Here is a 19,683-nt window from a genome sequence, read left to right as displayed (position 1 = left end):
ATTTTACTCTTACCTTCTCTGATAGGAAGTTAGAAGAAGATTAAGCTTCCCCAATGCTGTTTTTTTTTTTTTTAAATGACAATTTCCTATAAATTTATGACAGAATGCAAACTGAAAAACTGGGTTGAGCAGCTGATTATTTTGTTTATGGGAAGAAAGATAAGGATACTTTTTTAAAAACAAAAAGTGGAGGCAAACTATAATCAGAAACTTATTTCTAAAGCAAAAGAGGCTATTGTTTTAAACATATATGTATACATATAAATAATCATTATGGTACACAAAAGGTCACGAGAAATTATTTTTGCTAAGAACTGAAAGAATTAGAAAAGGCTATCGAGTGTATAATCTCAAGTGATGACTTCCATATTATTAGACATCACAAAAACATAACCTAACACTACTACTGCTGCTGCTGCTGCAATGTCTTCCCTTTTCCCCTCTCAACTGAATTGGAAGTTAAAGTATTCCCTTACTCAGTACTCAGTGTTTAATTATTTATAACTTTATTATTTAAAAAAAAAAGATTAAAAGTCTCCATATAAGTATTGTTAGCAGAAAATGGAAAAGGTAAAGGGGCCCTTATTTTACTATTGTGAAAACAAACTTACCTGTATATAAACCCTTATTTCATATAATAATTCCTACAACTGAATAACTCTAGAAAGGACAAAGATAACAGAATGACTCCAAGAGTATGTAGTTGATTAAATTATAGTTTGATATCTTAATAGACTACTATTGTAACTATACCTGGCACCAAGATTTAGGTATTAAACAACGCTGACAAAAATTGTTGCCCCCTATTTTTGTTTTTTGTTGTTGTATTATTTTTTTTTAAGAGAAAACTGAAATCTTTGCCTAAGTAGAGATGAGACATTATGCTGACTGTGTTGTATTATGAATGCACTAAAATAAACAGACAGAGGAAGCAGTATGCTATTTCCAAAAGCAGGGCAAGTGGAGTGAAAGCCATACGAATCTGGCTTTAAAAACTGGGTTGTCAAAAGAACAGTTAAATGTAACACAAAGTGAGAAACTGTCCAATCACTAATGGTCTTTTTTTTTTTTTTTTGTCTTGTTTTCAATTCACTGCTTGCAAGTAATGTATTTATTAAAGAAGAGTGAAAGCATAAGTAAATTCACGAGTCAAGATCAGCTGAGAGATTCAACAGCAGCATGTTGTGACTGACAACAGTGAAAGGAAAAGCAAATGTTAAAGGGAGAGGGAGAAAAAAGAAAAATTTAGATTATACACATTAGCACGACTTTTATGAAACCACTCAAGAGGATGCCTGTCACCTCAAAAAGCTATTAATACAAGACGGTAGTGGCATTTCTTTTTAAAACTTTAGGTTAAAACTGTTCCTTAATTAAATCCACTTTCCCAGGTATGAATAGAGAATGAAATGTTGGGGGCTGTATTAAAATATTTAACCACTCTAAGTCCTTGCAATTATAACAAAGGCAACAGGAACTATGGACACATCTCTCAGAACCTCTTCCCCTTCCTAGAGTAAATGAATGACTAATACAGAAAAAACTGAACCTTTCCTATCATTTCAAACTACCTGCTTTTGGAGGGAAAAAAGCAGCTCTGTGACTCAGCAGAAAGAGCTAGTATTCAGTATGATCCCTCTTCCTACCAAAAAAAAGAAAAAAGGTTTTATAAACACTGTCAAAAATCCGAAAGGATGATAGTTAACACTGGAAGGCAAACCAAAATACTTTATAGCAAAGTAGAACAAAGCAGATTTGCCTGTCTCTGAAATGATCAAAACTTTCACTACAAAAGAACAAGGGTCTCAATCAATCACCAGCCTGCAGAAAATAAATAATGTATTTTCTCTGTTTAGGGTTGTGGCTTTGCCAGTTGTGCCCATGGATACTATCTATAACAGTATGCTGGTGCGAGTAATTTATAAGCTCAAACAGATAATCTAGACAGAACAAGGGCAATGAGGACGAAATTTATTTCTAAAATAGTAACTATTAGAGAAAAAAATTTTTTTAATAAAATAGTAACTCTTTACTATTTCAGGCACTAAACTGGTTGAGTATCCCTTATCTGAAATGCTTGGGACCAAAAGTGTTTCAGATTTTGCATTTTCTTGGATTTTGGAACATTTGCATATATACATAATAAGATATCTTGGGGATGGGACCCAAGTCTGAACATGAAATTCATATATTTTTCATGTACACGGTATACACATAGCTTGAGGGTAATTTTATAAAATATTTTTACTAATTTTGTGTATGAAACTGTGGAATTTTCCACTGTGGCATCATGTCAGTGCTCAAAAAGCTTTGGGGAGGACTTTGGGTTTTCAGATTAGGGATGCTCAACCTGTAATAGTGACTAAAAATCTTTCAGTTTTTGTTCCTTAAATAAAATATATAATTTGGGGCTTAATTATAATCTCATAGAACAAAAAATAAATTGTAGAAAAAATTCTTTAAAATAGCCTGGTTTCAACTAACAAAGATGCATGATAAATGGTAAGATGTTCATACTTTAAACGTACATGAAGAACTGTGAGGAAATCCTAATTTTAAAGTAATTAAGGCAACTGGAAAAAAGCTCATTTTCCAAGTGATTCATAAAGAGTTCACACAACCTATTTATTACGCTCTGCGCTCAAAACCACAAAAAGGTGGCAGTGTGGCATGTTCTTTGGTTGGAAACAAAGTTCTTCTAATTCTGGTTCAACCATAAAGCTGAACTAAAAACCCAATTTTTTCACCAAGGTTACCTCAGCCGGCCTTTTTCTTTTTCTATTTCTAAACTTAAATGTCTAACTAAAATGCTACACCCTTCTCCTTCATTCTGCTCTATTATACATGTGGGAAAGAGGAATATAATTTTTAAAATGGGAAGATCTTTGAAGGCAAGAAATGTATATTATTAACCACCACCATTATTCTGAAAATGCAATACCAGCAATAAAAACAAAAACCAAAACACTCATTATTAACTGTCCCAGCCCTTACTCTACACTTTTATTTATTAATTAAATATTAAGTAGAAAACGTTCCCAGGAACTTATCTCTGCTCCATGAAGCTGTATACCACCACAGTAACAACGATCATTTTAGCAAGAGCACCACCAATGTGTATGATGGGAGCCTGCCAAAACACAGATAAAAATTCACCTATTGTATAGGGCTGACTCCAAGTTTTTGAAAGAATATCATCTCTCAAAAGAAAACTATACTACACGTATGTCAGTGACTGGATGAATATATTAATTCTACACTGAATTTTCTTTTTGTTGACAGCCACATTCAATTTACACCATTTAGCCCATTTTCAACAGTGACAAAAATGCTAAGTCTCTTGAGCGGATTGTAAGCTTTGCTGATTGTGTATTAAAGACTCTGTAAGCAAGAACCAAATGCTACTAGGTGAACCCATGCAAACCACAAGTTGTAAAAAATCCCCAAACAAAAAAATCTATAGCTCACTACGATGACACAATGAAGACCAGAGAGAAAAGCCATATAGTAATGCTACACCATTCAGCTCCAAGAAGCACACTATTTATAGTGTAGTCCACATATGGTCACTGCTAAATGTCAAATCAGCAATCTTACAGAGTTATAGTTTGGAACTAGTGGAGTCCACAGATCTAAACAGATATGAAACATGACAAAACCCAATTACGCACGTACTTCTAAATCCATAGATGAGCAAACTAAACACTTGTAATCAGAGTTTCAAACTTACACTAATTTTTTAAACCTGGTTGGTCAACCTGACAACTATAAAGACAGTTTAATCAGTCAGGTAGTGCAAAGGCCATTGGCTGATGGGCAGTTACACTTCCAATTGCACCAATGACAACATATTTTAAGTCTATGATGCAGGCATTTTGCCTTCTGTATAGCTTAAAATCATTCTCTCAACTGATTTCTCATCTTCTAACTATGATAAAGGTCATAAACAACCATAAATCCTAAATCACAACAACTAATTCATATAACTGATAAAATCCTAGCCTGGCCTATGGCTTTAGATCGTGTTATTTGTTTTCTAAATATTTTTCTTTAAGGTATTGCGGCAGTCATAATTATAATGGCTGGGACCTAAAAATCTCATAAAACAATAACAACTTTTAAAATTTAAGTTCAAAAAAGTTTGTTATAATAATGATAAAACGTTAATACTTTCCACCTTCTGATTAATTCAAATAATGAAGTTATCTAGCAATTCTTTCATAATTTTCTTAGAAAGGTGTTTTATTCTTGACCAGAAATTTCACCAAAAGATATCTGGTTGGTTATAAAGAAGACGAAAAAAACCCTTCATAATAAATAAATACTTTACAAGTGCTGATTTTTTAAGTGTTTTTGACATTTGCCTATTGAAACTGAAATACCTGTATCATCTCACTAAAAAAACCTAGGCTTCAAGAAGTTCAATAAAAGCATAATGCACTATTACATCTCTGTATTTCATTTCTCATCTTACTGGTTTGCATCAAATTTACCCTATTACAAAACAAAAAGACCTTAATCCTATAGTCACAATAACCCTTCAAACGGGCATATTCTTGGCATAAACCTGTGCAGACTTCCATGGTTACCAGCTTCTGCAGATTACCTTTGTTATAAAAAAAAAAAAAAAAAAAATGACTAGGCCTTTAGCTCCTGCAATGATCTGTAGACTCCCAAAACTGCATATTTCCAGCCACTTCTGAGTTGCATGCTGTAGCAAAACAGTCAGCACCTCTCAATAGATATTGCTGCAGAGAAAAATTTTAATTCAGCAGACTCTTTCTGTGTCAGGAGCAATGCCATTTTCCCCTAAGAACAAAACAGCTAAATATAGCCAGCCAGCCAGATAACTTAATATATACTTATTATTTGGTGGGCATTCCCACCAAATAGGTGATAGGGGACACTTCTTTTGTTTTGGGGGGAGAGGAGGGAGCACTACTTTGATGTCAATCATTGCAGGAGTTTCTTTTAAAACTTTTAAATTTTACTCACAAATGATTAGGAAGCAGAAATAAGATCCCTCCTATCTTGTGTCCCACTTCTATCTAACACAATGTAGGCTGTGAAGCTCCTCCTCCTACTGTACTACCTAAACTACTACATCACAAATAATGCATATACTTATGTGTTTCAGGAGTAAATTTTCATTTGAAGTATAATTTATTAATATAATATACATCTCTGAACATAAATTTATTTATTAAAAAATTAAATATCCAGTCTGGATACTATACCATTTGCTATTTTAAGTGAAGAAGATAACACTATTTAATAAATAAGGCATATATCAATTCTACTACTACTCACTGAGATTACTCAACAATGATTACTCAGTCAGACTGTCTTCTGCTAGTGTTCTCTCTATGACATATGCTGGAAAAATCTCTGGACACTGTGAGAGGTAGAACAGCATTAGACTCACGTGACACAGGAATGAGTTTTCCAAAAATCTTACAATGTAGCCATAAATGAAGACTTAAAAAATGTTAAATACCATTTAATTTAGTGCTTTTTAAAAATTTTTGTTTGGTATAGCAATAATGAATACTAGGCAGCAAATTTAATCTAATTAAATTTCCTACTACTGTCGAGTCAGAGTACCCACAGAATTAATTATAGCTTATATAAGAATATTAATCAAACACGCACTTTGTAGAATATGCTACTGGGGCCTTGCTTCGGATGGTTTTCTGTTCTTAAACTTTGACCCAAAGAAACATGTTTAAATTAAAATTGAAAAATTAAATTATTTTCGAAGTTTAAAATACTGATCTAGCCTATAGATTTCATTACAAAATTCTGCCTTGTGATAAAACCCAAGATGATATGGAACAAGGCACAAACTTCAGTGATTTTTAACTTGGCAAAGTGGGCTTGGCATTTTACCCCCATGTCAAAACACAAGACTTGACTTGCAGCACATCAGATATGAATTCTCCCTCTGCAGCATTATCACATGCGTCATCAATTACTGCCATGCCTAAAGTCTAGCATCATGCTAGCACATTAAGACAGAAGGTACTATATGCAGTGTTCACTGGACCAAAAGGACAGAAATAAGAAGGGGAGGTAGGGAGAAAGAAACCCTAGAGAAGAAATATTTTAAAAGGCAGACCGTGCAAAACAAACCAGATCATGGCTGCTTAGCTAATACGGGCCAATTGCTCTGGAAGAAAAATGTCAAACACCCCATGTTGTGTAAATTTCTGTAAACATCTAAACATACACACAAACACACACAACATCAACCTAATTAGGAACATAAATATATGTTCATCCTTTACTATGTTACAGTTTTGAAAATAAATGCTAAAATTAAAATATCTGTGCTCTCTAAATTGCCTTCTTATTTTCCTGAGGGAGAAGAAGTTAGTGTTTCTTAAGAGGGGAAGGGGCCCTGTCTTGACTGCTAATAAAGATTAAGATTCCCTCTTTGATTTTCTTCCCCTACTTGAGTTTTACCAGTAACTCACTAAAACCCTTAATATGTACACTTAAGCACAAGTATTAAATGCTGACAATAATGACAAGTTTAGACAGTTTAACAATGGACTGTGTTATTTTAAAACAGCAGGTTTTTCAAAATGAAAATGATGTTCAAAAATTAAGAAGTTTTTTAAAATTAAGAGTCAGGAAAATATATCTACTTCTATTGCTTAGTATCATGAATGTTTGAAACTAAGCAGTGTAAAAAGATAGAAATAATTGACTTTTGATAAAAACCAGATATATCTTAAGCTACAGAGACCAAGTTTAACATGTTTCACAGGTCTGGTAAAAAAAACGTATTACTTTTTAACTGTTTCTAATGGAACATTTCACACATGATTATGCTGCCCAGGAAAGGTTAAGCTATTAAAGGATCAAAATGCATTTTACTCCCTTATTAAATTTATACAAACACTAAACTTTAACTTGCTATCTTTAACAGATTATCAGTATAGGCCAAAATAATATTTTTCCAGCAAAATTCTAATTTGTTTCTAGACTTTTGGGACTTATTTCCTAACATATTAATTATTAGATTACTTCCCAAACTCTATTTGTTTATTGTAGGGCATGCAAGAAAACAGTTCTAAACTGTACTATCAGTTATTAATAAGTTTAACTTCATGCACATCAAGTGTCACATGAACACTACCTAACTGGCTAAAACCCAAAATTAAGCACTGATTACCTTACCGATTCTATAGGCTTGTCGAGCGATGCTTGTTCAATTTCCAAGTGTCCTTCTTCAAACTGATCAAAGTGATTACCCTGAAAAAAGAGGACTACAGTTATATTTCAAAAGTAATAAATGTCAAAACTAATAAAACTAGGCATTTCTAATTCTCCATTCTTTTTCATACTGCAAATTCAGACTTTTAAAAAACCTATAACAACAACTTACTAGGAGTCTAGGCCTGGCAATCTGAACTCTACTTCTTCTGATAAGTGCTGAAATTGTAAACTAAAACACCATCAACCATTTGGAACATCAGCTCTTTCTTAAATTGACTATATTATGAAGACTGCAGAATCTTAAAAACAAAGGGCAATGCCATTTCTCTTTCATAAATAACATTGTATTAAATTTTTAATACTAAAGAAAAAAATCAGAGGAATGCAAATAAAATCTATATTATAATACTGTTCAATACTGATAACATTACTGATAAATAAAACTACTAAGACATTAAACTTTAAATCATCAATTGCTACCTCCCAGATTTTCAAAGAATTCAAAAACACAATCTCTTGACACAGTTTCCAAATGCAACTATTCCTCAAGATGACCTGCCAAGAGAGATAAACATGCTTGTATAATGCCAAATTTGATCATAATCAAGCAAGCTGTCACTCCTAAACAGTTCAACTAAGGATAGGTGCAGACAACTAGGAAATTCTCTCCAATCAGGGTTTTCTCATATCTCCCTGTTACAGTATGAAGGAATAGCTCATAATTTGACTTTATATCAAAATATCAATTTCCTGGTTCCCTTCTTGTTCCAAAGTAGAGGGCAGGAGGATTTCTGAGTCCTGAACTGACCTACATCAAAAGACTAAAGATTTCAATATAGCCTAAATTAATTCAGCGTGTAGAATGATACGACAACTTGATTGTTAACCTAACAAAAAGTTACTTTGCTTTTTCAAGGTAAAATTAAAATTCTAGTTTAATAAATAAAACTTGATGATGGAGAGCTCTATCATGTAGTCTGCCATATTGTATTATAAATATTAGGTTCCCCTCACCAGATTGTGATGTCCTTAAGAACAAGAACTAAGTCTTGTTTATCTCTTACAACCCAAACACTTAATATGGTAGTTAAACATTAGAGAACAATTAGGTGATAAAATTGTGTGGTAGTAATTAACAAGTTCTAGAACTAGATAGTGGTGGTGATTACGGTGTACAACATTGTTAATATACTAATGCCACTGAACTGTACACTTTAAAATGGTTAAAATGATAAATTTTATGTTATGTGTATTTTATTCAAATAAAAATAAGAAAACTAAATTGTATGGTAGAGTCTATCCAAAAGAAAAAAGGAATAACAGGGGATAGGAATGAGTTTTCCAAACACAAAAACAAAACTTAAAAATTAAAAATTTAACACCTGCTTCTTGGCATTTTAATTTCTACTTTAAAATTTTAAAATTTAACAGTTAATTAAAAGGTGTTAATTGCAAAATACTTCTAAATTCTTAGATAACAAACATCCCAGGCTGGCTGGTTAGCTCAGAGGGTTAGAGCACAGCCTTGTAACATCAAGGTCAAGGGTTCAGATCGCAACACTGGCCAGCTGCCAAAAATAAACAAACATCCCAACACTTAGATTAACTGAAACCTCACAATATAATAGAAAACTGACGTACAGCCAAGTCACATAATTTCACTCAATAGCTCCATAATGATAAAAGAATAATCTTAACCTATCAACAATAATTGTACACTACTTTTAAAGTAATTAAGCCTTTAGAGTATTTAACTTAGGATAACCATGTGATTATTTTAAATAAAGAGAATTGCACCCAAATTTATCACTATCAAAGATGATATAATAAGAGCACATTGACAGATATTAGAGAATTACCAAGTAATTCTACAAAAAAAAAAAAAAAGGCATCTTCTAGGAAAAGCCATTCCAGTTCATTCTTGCTGGATGAACTATCACTACTTAATGAACTACTACCAAAATCTTTTCTTAATCTTAGACTTTAAAGTTGTTTTAGAAAATCCTTCTGGAAGGGCCGGCCCGTGGCTCACTTGGGAGACTGAGGTGCTGATAACACCAAGGCCACGGGTTCGGATCCCTATATGGGGATGGCCGGTTAGCTCACTTGGGAGAGCGTGGTGCTGACAACACCAAGTAAAGGGTTAAGATCCCCTTACAGGTCATCTTTAAAAAAAAAAAAAGAAAATCCTTCTGTAGATTACAAACTACTATCAGCAAACACCAGGTTCCAAATAAGATGCTTAACATGTTTCTAAACACAGATAATTAAAAGTTTCAAATCATTCTGGATCTATTACTATAAATCAGGATTAATAATATAGTTTGACTGGTTAGAGCACAGTGTTGATAAAACCAAGGTCAACGGTTACTATCCCCGTACCAGCCAACTGCCAAAAAAACAAAAGAAAACACACAACTACATATATAGTTTGAGTCCACAAAAAGACCCACACGTTTATGATTAACTGATCTCCAACAAAGGTGCAAAGACAATTCAATAGAGAAATGATAGAATTTTCAATAAATGGTGCTAAAAAAAAATGAGCCTCAATCCATACTTTAAATGATAAAAAATTAAAATGTATTTGCATACCTAAATGTAAAGTCTAAAAAAATAAAGATTCTATAAGAAAATATATAGGAGAAAATCTTTCTGGCTTCAGGCTAGACAAAGATTTCTTAGACACGACCCAAAAGCACAGACTCTAAGAGAAAAAATTGATAAACTGGACTAGGAGAAAATTTCTACAAATCTCTTACCTTACTTAAAAGAAACAAAACAAAACAAAAAGACACTTGTATCCAGAATATATAAAGAACTCTCAAAACAGAGTAAAAAAGCAACCCAATTTTAAAAGTATGCAAAAGATTTAAACAGACATTTAATCAAAGAAGATATATAGCACGTGAGCACATGTGCATTATACAGCAAATAAAGACATGCACACTCAACATCATAAATCATTAGTGAAATACAAACTAAAACCACAAGACAATACCACTACATGCCTATTAAAATGGCTTTTTAAAAAAAACTGACAATATCAACATCTGATAAAACTGAAGAACAAGAACTCTCATACATTGCTAGTGGGAATGTAAAATGGTACAGCCAACTCTGAAAAACAATTTGACAGTTTATTATAAATTAATCATACAGTTATCACACAACTCAACAATACTGTCCCTAGGTATTTACCCAAGTGAAACAAAAACCTATTTTCACACAAAACCCTGTCTGTGAATGATTACACTGTAATAGCTTTATTTGTACAATGGAAATGACCCAAATGTCTGTTCTGGGAAATGGATGTGAAAAACTATGATATACCTATACAATGGAATATTACTCAGCAATAAAAAGGAATTATTCACACAAGCAATAACACAGATGATCTCAAATTCATTATGCTAAGTAAAAGAAGCCACACTCAAAAGGCTTTCCCTTTACATGGAAAAAGCAAAACTAAAGAAAAGAAAGATCAGTGGTTACCAGTGGCTATATACTGATTGTGATGGTAGTGACATTATGGCACGTTCTGTCAAAACTCAAACTGTAAATTAAAGGGGGTAAATTTTACTATATCTTAATCATACTTTAGTTTTTTAAAAAAGGGCAGGAAAAGGCATTATATCTACATCTCCCCCCTAAAAATATATTTTAAACATTTAAAAAGTACAAATCCTGCTCTATAAGCAGCTTAGGGTTGTGGTTATGTGAATCTATACATGTGTTAAAATTCATAGACCTGCACATCAAAATAAAAGTCAATACTTAAAAGTTTTGTATATTACATAATAGCTAGAGGAATGTTCTTGACACAAATAAATGATAAATGCATGAGGTGACGGATATACAAACTATCCTGACTTCATTATTATAAAACATATATAGGTATCAAAACATCAGATTGTACCCCATAAATATGTACAATTATGTCAATTAAAATAAATTTTAAAAAAATTTTTTTAATTAAAAAATAAAAATAATAAGTCAGGTAGATGGTTAGCTCAGCTGGCTAGAGCATGGTGCTGGTAACACCAAGGTCCAGGGTTTGATCCTACATCAGCCAGCCACCAAAATAAGTAAATAAATAAAAAGTCAACACTATTATATGATATTTTAATTAAATAAAAATAAAACAAACTAAAATACATGCATATAACAGCTCTAGGATATATAAAGAAGCTGGTAGTAGAAGTTAACTGAGAGAATTGCGTGCCTAAGAGACAAGAGATGAGGAGACCCTATAATCCCTGACTCAAAACTCAGTTCAAGAGACAACATTCAAATTCTCCAAAACCTGCACTTAGTGATAAACTGCAAAAGAGTGAAATTCTATCAGATCCCTGTACCAGCCAGCTGCCAAAAAAAAAAAAAAGAGTGAAATTCTACTATTTCAAATTTTCTTGCCAGATTAAAGGCAAGGAAAATGACAGCCATCTAGAACTTACCAAAGAAGATAAACAGAGAAAGTTCCAGTGCTACAAGATGATCTGTTTAAAGCAACAGATCTGTCCACTGTGTCTGGAAACCTACTTGGGATTTGTTTTCAACTGCAGTTAGTAGCTTCGTACCTCATTTATCACTTAAACCTTAAAAGGAGGCCACGTTTAATTCTGAATAACCTGAGCTTGAAAAATGTTTCAGATATACTATTCACAGGAGCACCCTGTTACATTACACTCTCTCCAAAAACTTTAAATCAAAGAAAGTCATTAATGAAAGTCAACTGTATTTTTCCCTTTATTAAAACATCCAGAAAAACTACCACTTCAAGTATTTTTTTAAAAATGCTTTTAGAAATGTTAACGCAATAATTTACAAAAGTTGTAACATCTCATAACTGTGTAAAAGGTTTCACTCCCAATACCCTATTTACCCCAAATGCTAGGACATCTGAATTCTTAAAAAACCAACATTTTCCTGGCTGACCCAATACAGTCAGAAGTTGGATATTTCAACACAAAAGCAGAAAATAAAGTTAAAATGTATGTAGTATCTTCAAAGGACTCCCAAGCAGCCAAAATTAGTTTTCACATTAATGCAACTAAAACTTCAGAACAGAGGGTCATCTTACTTAGAAAACGGGTATTGAAAAGGTAGAAGCTAACCTCAAGTTTTTTCAGGGGACAGCATTCACTCTGCTATCCACAGTGTTCAAAATCTTCATTCAAGTCACTGCAAATACTGTTTGTTAAGCCTGCTGGAATTCTGTGGTCGACAGCCATTTTTTCCTCAAAATTATCCATATTACCTACTTGTAATTTTATTAGGTCACCCTGAAGTTCTCTCCTCTATAAAGCACTCGTGGGTTTTTGTTATCAATATTTTTCTTTAAAGGTTACCAGTAAAGCTCACACTCTTCAAGCCTACTCAAGTTTTATGGTGCTTGCTAAACAATCTTTCTCGGGGATCAAATGGTTAATATGAACTGTTTCAAACTTTGGTGGGTCTGCATTATACCCTTTAAACACCTTGAGATTTTGCACAGTGCTGCAGCCACACAGCAGGCGCATGATCACAGGCTTTTCAGCCTCACTGCTGCAAAAACTTCTCATAAATACTGTGTACTAGATTGTTAACAGTGTTCGTTTAAAACTGTTAAACTGCTTTACCTGTTTGTTTACCAACCCAATCACTTCAGGGAATTCAAATTCTTCAAACTGGCTTCTGAAACATATCTAGAGTGTCCCGCGTTGCTTTAAGGAAGATCTGCAGCGGGACAACAACAGGGTTCATCCGCTGACCCAAATTGCTGTTGCCAGGAGATGCCGTAGTATGCGGCGGTTTCTTTGAGACTCTGAGGATGTATCTTACCTAGAAATAGCCAATCTCTACTAACCCCCTTTCAGTCTCCCAGATTTCCGCGGTAACAGTGCTCCACGGCCAGGGATTTTAAAGAGCCGAAAGAGGAGCTACTTAAGTTGGCCTTTACGTATTCCTCAATAATGCTTGCTATCACAAAGACATTTTTGCACATCAACATCTGCAACTGAAGAAAGAAAAAGCGAGCTTTTGACACTAGTCATCACACGCTCGGAAAGCCCGTATCATGAGGCTCCTTATAAACCTTCGTTCCATGTAGGAACTGAAGTTAAGTTTACATCGGACTAACAACAGCAATGCCCGGGGGAAAATCTCCATGTTTGACCAGCCAAAAAGGCGTCTGATAACGAAGGCACCCTTTCCCCAGGTGAGGAAAAGGGAAAACAGAAGATGAAAGGACATTGATTAGCACAGTGAGGAAACGCGGGAGGATCCCAAGAAGGTCCCTGCGGGCAAAATCCAGGGCTTCAGAAGCGCCGGCCTCCCAATGACACTCGCCCCAGCCCTCCCAGCCCGACCCTCTTTTCCCCGGGGAGCCAGCCCCACGCCCGCACAGGCCGCGGACCCGAGGAGAGCACAGCCCTCACGAGCACCCAGGCTGGGCTTCCAAACCGCGAGGCCGAACAGGCCGCAGCCGCAAGCCCGGCCGCCTGAGGTTAAGAGGCGAGAGGAGATGCGGCCTCGCCTCAAGCTGGGAGGCCCCTCAGAAATCCGAGGCGGGAGAAGAGCCAGCCGGCTCGCGAGCCGGAGCAGAGCGTGGAAGGAAAGAGAGCTGGGAGCCGGGGATCAAGGAAGTTCCGGGCTCAGCCAACGCCTTCCCCGGATCTGCAGCGACGCCCATGTTTACCTGAAAGTCTCGGTCCTCGTTAAAGCGGGAGAAGCGATCCGCCATTTTGCCGCCTCCGCTCCTCTCAGGACGACGCGCTCCGGTTCGCTCCTTTCCTCCCGCGACAGCCGCCCCCTCCCCCGTTCCCCGCCTCCTCCCACGCCCACCGGGCGCGCGCAGCCAAGGGAGGGAGTGAGCGAGAATGCGCGTCAGGACCGGGACCCCGCCGGCGCAGGCGCCTTCCAGCCCCGGAGGCGGAACCCTCCCTCACGTCCCGGCTCCGCGGGCGGCCGAGAGCGAACCCTGCGGCCGCGCGTGCGCACCCCCCGGGGGGGGGGGTCAAGCGCTTCCGGAGGGGCCGCTGTGTGGACGGCTCTGCGTGTTTTTCGCTTAACCCGTGCGCAGGATCCTTTCTCACCATTGCGTCCCTGTGTAGGCAGAAGTCCATCGTCTACTTTATTCGCTAAATAGCAGCCTAATGTAGTGCTTGAAAACGCGGACTTTACAGCCAGACTATTTAGTATCGAATCTCGGTTCACCCTGCGGATTAAACGGTGAACGAGACAGGAAAGGGCCCTTATCTCATAGGGGAGATGTCAGATAACTAATAAAATAATTATATAATTTTAGTGTTAACGACTACCACAAAAAAATAAAACTGGGTGCAGGTGAGGGTGAGAGGTACAACCTCTAAAACGACTGTTTTTTTTTTTTTTTTTTAAAGATGACCGGTAAACGGCTGGCCCCGTGGCTCAGTAGGGAGAACGCGGTGCTGATGGCGCCGAGGCCGCGGGTTCGGATCCTATATAGGGATGGCCGGTGCGCTCACTGGCTGAGAGCGGTGCGGGCGACACCAAGCCAAGGGTTGCGATGCCCTTACCGAAATAAATAAATAAATAAATAATTTAATTGTTAAAATAATCCTGTTGGGCGGATCAGTCTAGACTTTCCCTCACTGAGGCCCCAAGTTACTGATGCGCTCACCACTGTTCATCAACTGATAGTTGTGCTCAAAACAAGAGATAGATGAAGCAAGTGTGAAAATTTTTGATTATCCAGGTGATAGGTATTAGACTTGCTGAGATAATGGCACAGTTCCCAATGCCCCGTATTCTTGGGAACTGTACATTGTGTAGGACTGAATTTTAGCAGCTCTGTTGTCTTACCTTTTCAGTTTACTGCTCTCACTGCAAGTTATTGTAGCAGATAATACTATCATCACTTGATAGGGAAGGAAACTGAGGCCCAGACTTTTTACTTGTCTCAGGTCACCCAAGGAGTTAGTGTAGAGCTTCAATCTCCTCTTTATTCTTTTTGATATGACCACATTATCTCATTTGTTCCCTTATTTCATTTTAAAAGACCCCATCCCTGGTTTTCTATTCATTCAAGGAGGTTATGAAGAATGATTTTAGAGTGGTAAAGCAAATGTTAACTCTTGGTTAAACCAGAGCACATGTCACCATCAGTCCTCCGGCCTCTCCCACCCTCTGCTTTAGAGCTACTTGACAAATGAGATGAGGTTCCCAAGATAGGTCGCTAGGAAGCACCTTGTTCTTTGATGTCAACTTCTCACACTGCCCTCTGTCTTCCATGTTTTAGACACCAACTCTACCTTCTCAACTGAGAGAAGGGTGTGGCCTAAGGGACTACTTTTGCTGTCATAATGTATTATTTCTGCTGCTTATAACAAAATACCTGAAACTAGATGATTTCTAAAGAAAATGAGATGTATTGCTTATAGTTTCAGAGGTTGGGAAGTTCAAAGTCCAGGGAACACATCTGGTGAGGGCCTTTTTGGTCAGGACTTCACAGCAACACAGGGGCCTCACATGGCAGAAAAGGGCGGAGCAAAGACAGAGACGTGGCTCCTCATGTGCTCTCCTTTTAAAGGCCTCGGAACCACATGCATTGAACCATCAACCTTATCACTTCTTCAAGACCCCACCCTACAATTATCATAATAGAATTTCTCACCCTCTTAACACTGCCATAGCGGGGATCAAGCCTCCAATACATTAAACTTTTGAGGGGACACAATTCAGTCCACAATAGACACCACAGGTGATAATTTTATAACTGATTTGAGATCTGCACTTATGAGTTCGTTTCTATTCTTTTTAATTGAGAAGAGAAACTGGAGACTTGTCTCTCCCAGAATAGATAATGTCTGAACGTTAATCATTCAGGAAGTCAGAACTCAGTGACTGTGCCTTCAGGGTACTTCTGACTGCTCCCGCATGCTCTCCTGCTGCCCCTGATTAAATTAGTTTAATGCCATAATAAAAGTGCCTTTATTTCCACAATCTAGAGCAATATCCTCCAAATAGATCCTTCAGAGGTTGGCAGATGGGTTTTAGGAGGTCTGTGAACCTCCTGAAATTATGCACAAAATTTTTTGTAAATGTGTGATGTATATTTTTAGAAGGTCCATGGTTTTTGTCGGCTTCTCAAAGGGGCCTGTGACTCCCCTAAATATGAAAATTGTTGCACTGATCTTTTCACCCGTGCATAGAGAGGCACATCTGACCTCTAATTTTGTTTTCCCCCTCTCCACACTAGGAATTTTTATCTGCTGTAAGATGAGGAAAATTTGACATCAGCTTTGAAAAACCAAACACTAAAAAAATATTTTATTTATTAATATATTTATTAATTAATTCATTTTTCTGAAGCTTCCCCTCCCTGATGCAGAATTGCAGTCATTTCATTTTTAGAATAACAACAAATAAAACTACTGTGAATGAAAAACATTCATTAATACAGCAAAATATGATCCTAGTATGCACTCATGATTAACAGTAAAACATTGATTATAATGAAAAGATAATAGTAGAATCCATACCCTAAAGTCCTGATTCTAATAATAGTAGTATCTTTTTTAATCTAAGGATTGAGCCCACACCTTTTGTGTCATAGTCAAATGTATTCAAGATGCCAAAAGAGACTAAGAACTACTGATTTAGTACAAACCTCCCCCACAATTTATTACTAGGTGTTTGAATAAATTTACCTTTTCCTCTGTTGACATAGCTACAGCTTGGCTATATCTTCCTGCTCTCAGCTGTTAAATAATCAAGAAGGTACCTAAGATTGCCTTCAGTCACCCACAGAGGCTATGGTACCTTTCTGAATATAAACAAGATGAAGGATGACTTGTGAATATTAGTCCCGAAGTCTGAAAGCATCAGGAATGTACGCAATGGAGAAAAATGAAGACAGAAACAATGAAGTTCAGATGGCAGTAGTGACAGTAGTACATTAAGGGGTAAAGAATAGAGTGTCTCAGCAGGTGGGGGACACAATTATCCTTCTCTGTGCTTAATTTCAGATAAATGGGGGAAGTGCTCTGCCCGGTCTTGCTTATATCTTTTTCAAGTTTTTTGTTTTGTTTTCTTCTATTTTATTTTAGCTAGACTCCAGTTTGACTCAATGCTTAATTTCCCATCATGGAAACCAAAAGCATGCTTTTGCATTTTCATATTCCTATGCCATTTGGATCCTCTAGGAAGGAGACTCTGAGATGAACTGAGAAGTACACAGGTTACAGTAACACCTACAAAAGATAAGATGGGAAGGAAGCAGGATTGGGAAGAAGAGCTTCATGCCATGATGTAGATCAGAAACAGTCTCAGCCAAGTCAGTGAAAGCTCTAGAGTAAGAACTCCCCCTTGGAGGAATCCTGGCTAGGCAGAAATTGCCAAGATCTTGTACTCTGTTAGGCTCAGTCATTGACTGGGAACTGCCGGAGAAGGCTGTAGCCTTGAGTTGAAAGCTGAGACAGATCATGAAACTGTACTTTTTGCAGCTGAAGAGTAAGTTCTTTCTTGAGGGGAGATCCAAGTGATACACCTCCATGCTGTCACATTCCCCTTCCATTTACGTGGATAATGAATGCTTAGCCATTTCTACAAGGTCTGAAATAATCCAACAATTAAATTAACAAATAAATTAATTGCTTCCACCCAGGGTCATTTAAAATGGAGAGTGGTTTTTTTTTTTTTTTTTTTTTTTTTTCCATTCTGTGGTAAGGAGGCTGGAAAAAGGGACCTTTTAAAAGATATATAACACTGCATAGTGGAAAAAGAATAGGAGGATATATTTGCGTGTTATGACCCCTTCAGTTTCTTACCACTCTCCCAACATTTATAATGATCTTACTGTACCCTAGAAACCTCATTAGCAAATGGAAATATTGAGGTGAAAAACACAATTCCTGCAATGGAGCTTCACAGTCTATTTGAGGTGACTTAAAAATCAGTAGCTACGAAACAAAGCGTTAGATCCTCAAATCATCGTATAACCTCATAGTCCTTGTCCACATGATCAGTGTCAGCATCACCATCATCACCATCATCGTTGTCATCTTTGAGTTCTTGCCATGTGCTGCATTCCTTACCATGCCCTTTAAATGCACTATCTCATTTAAAACTCACATAAAAATCCTGTCACTCAGATAGCTCAAAAACATTTGTTGAACGAATGAATAAGAGGAAGGAAGAGGAATTGGGGTGGGGGCAGCAGAAGGCTTTCCAGGCAGAGAGGATGAAAGTGGGAAGGTATGGGAACAGGAAAGCCCTGGAAATTCCAGGATTTCATCTACCCGAATTCCTTGTGCCTGAAGCATAAATTCCACATTGGGAAGGAATGAGGAATAAACCTACAATAACAGGGGTATGAGGAAGATCTTCAAGAACTTTGTGATCTAAGCACGACATTTACCTTTTGTGTTAAAAATGAAGAGGAACCACTGGAGAAATTAGTCTTAGCTTCCCCTCTCTCCTCCTAGGTAAAATTTTATCCTCATTCAGTTCATAGGATTTTTATGGTTGATATGATTATATCATATACATAATATATATTATTATATATTATAGTATATATAATATTATATATATTATTATATTATAGTATATTATTATATTTTATATTAATTTTACAAAGGAACAATCTGTAATGAATTGAGCAAACACACACACATACACATCGGAGCTTCGTCACATAAGTGAGAGAAGCAGTCCTCTCCAATGACCGTCATGGGTTTCGTACTCCTTTTCAGTTTTGGGCATCCGGTTTAGAAAGGACATTGAATATTCTTTGGGAAGGTAAATGTTAACTTGGGTTTTGCACCTTGATTATGCCATTGTCGTTCTCCAGGGCCTCCTAATTTCCTGCTTGGGGCCCCTTGACAAATGAGTCTGTTTTCCTGACTGCTGTTGCTAGGAAGCAACTTGCTTCAATACCAGCTTCTCACACTTCCCACTGATTTCACTGTTTTCCAGATGTGTTCAGACCCACAGATTAAACGATAGACAAGAGGCAGAAGGAAGGCATTTTACTGCAATATGTTTTGGTGGTGTTATCATAAACAATTCTTGAATTGGCCTATTGAAACAGAGGAAAATATATCGATAATTCACACATTGTAAAATTACCAGAAGTATTTAATTTTCGTGGACACAAAATGCCCTTTACAAATACCATTAGGAGTCTGCAAAAATGTAATAAAACACTTCCTAGCTTTCTTTGGGGAGCCATTGTGCTTTATAGTTTTGAGAGGGGGTTTATAATACTTTTCTGCTTCTGTTTAATAAAATAGACAATGAGCGGTTTTCAAAAAGAAGGATTTCCTCAATAGAAAATAAATGAAATAAATGACTTCTTTACTTGTTGCACACAAAAAAATCCATAAGCATGGTCAAAAGATGATTTAATGATGGAAGCTGATTCAAGTTGTTATGGCAACTAGAATCTGAAAGTACCTGGTTGTGAGTGTGTGTTTTATTTCCTCTCCACTACCT

At 36.5% G+C, this 19,683-nt stretch overlaps 1 protein-coding gene across 7 annotated transcripts in view; it reads right to left on the bottom strand.

Moving 5' to 3' along the window:
• The window catches only part of LOC134364722 (G patch domain-containing protein 8-like), a 62,766-nt gene extending 48,725 nt beyond the window's left edge, over positions 1 to 14,041 (bottom strand). For 2 of the 7 annotated variants that reach the window (XR_010021878.1, XM_063080836.1), the window contains exons 1-2: positions 13,904 to 14,037; positions 7,186 to 7,260 (exon numbers count right to left, since the gene is read on the bottom strand). Coding sequence is in view for 3 of the 7 variants with exons in the window: in XM_063080836.1 (XP_062936906.1) it covers positions 7,186 to 7,260; positions 13,904 to 13,948 (120 nt within the window). In the remaining 4 variants the exon portion in view is untranslated. Of the gene's footprint in view, positions 1 to 7,180; positions 7,261 to 13,903 lie in introns of all 7 variants that reach the window. The other 5 variants (XR_010021879.1, XM_063080835.1, XR_010021880.1 and 2 more) reach the window with 4 other exon arrangements.
• Between the last annotated feature and the right edge of the window lie 5,642 nt (positions 14,042 to 19,683).

Source organism: Cynocephalus volans, chromosome 16 (genome assembly GCF_027409185.1).
Source record: "Cynocephalus volans isolate mCynVol1 chromosome 16, mCynVol1.pri, whole genome shotgun sequence".
Taxonomy (NCBI): Eukaryota; Metazoa; Chordata; class Mammalia; order Dermoptera; family Cynocephalidae; genus Cynocephalus; species Cynocephalus volans.
The sequence above is the reverse complement of the archived record's forward strand: the minus strand, read 5'-3'. Positions and strand labels throughout refer to the sequence as shown.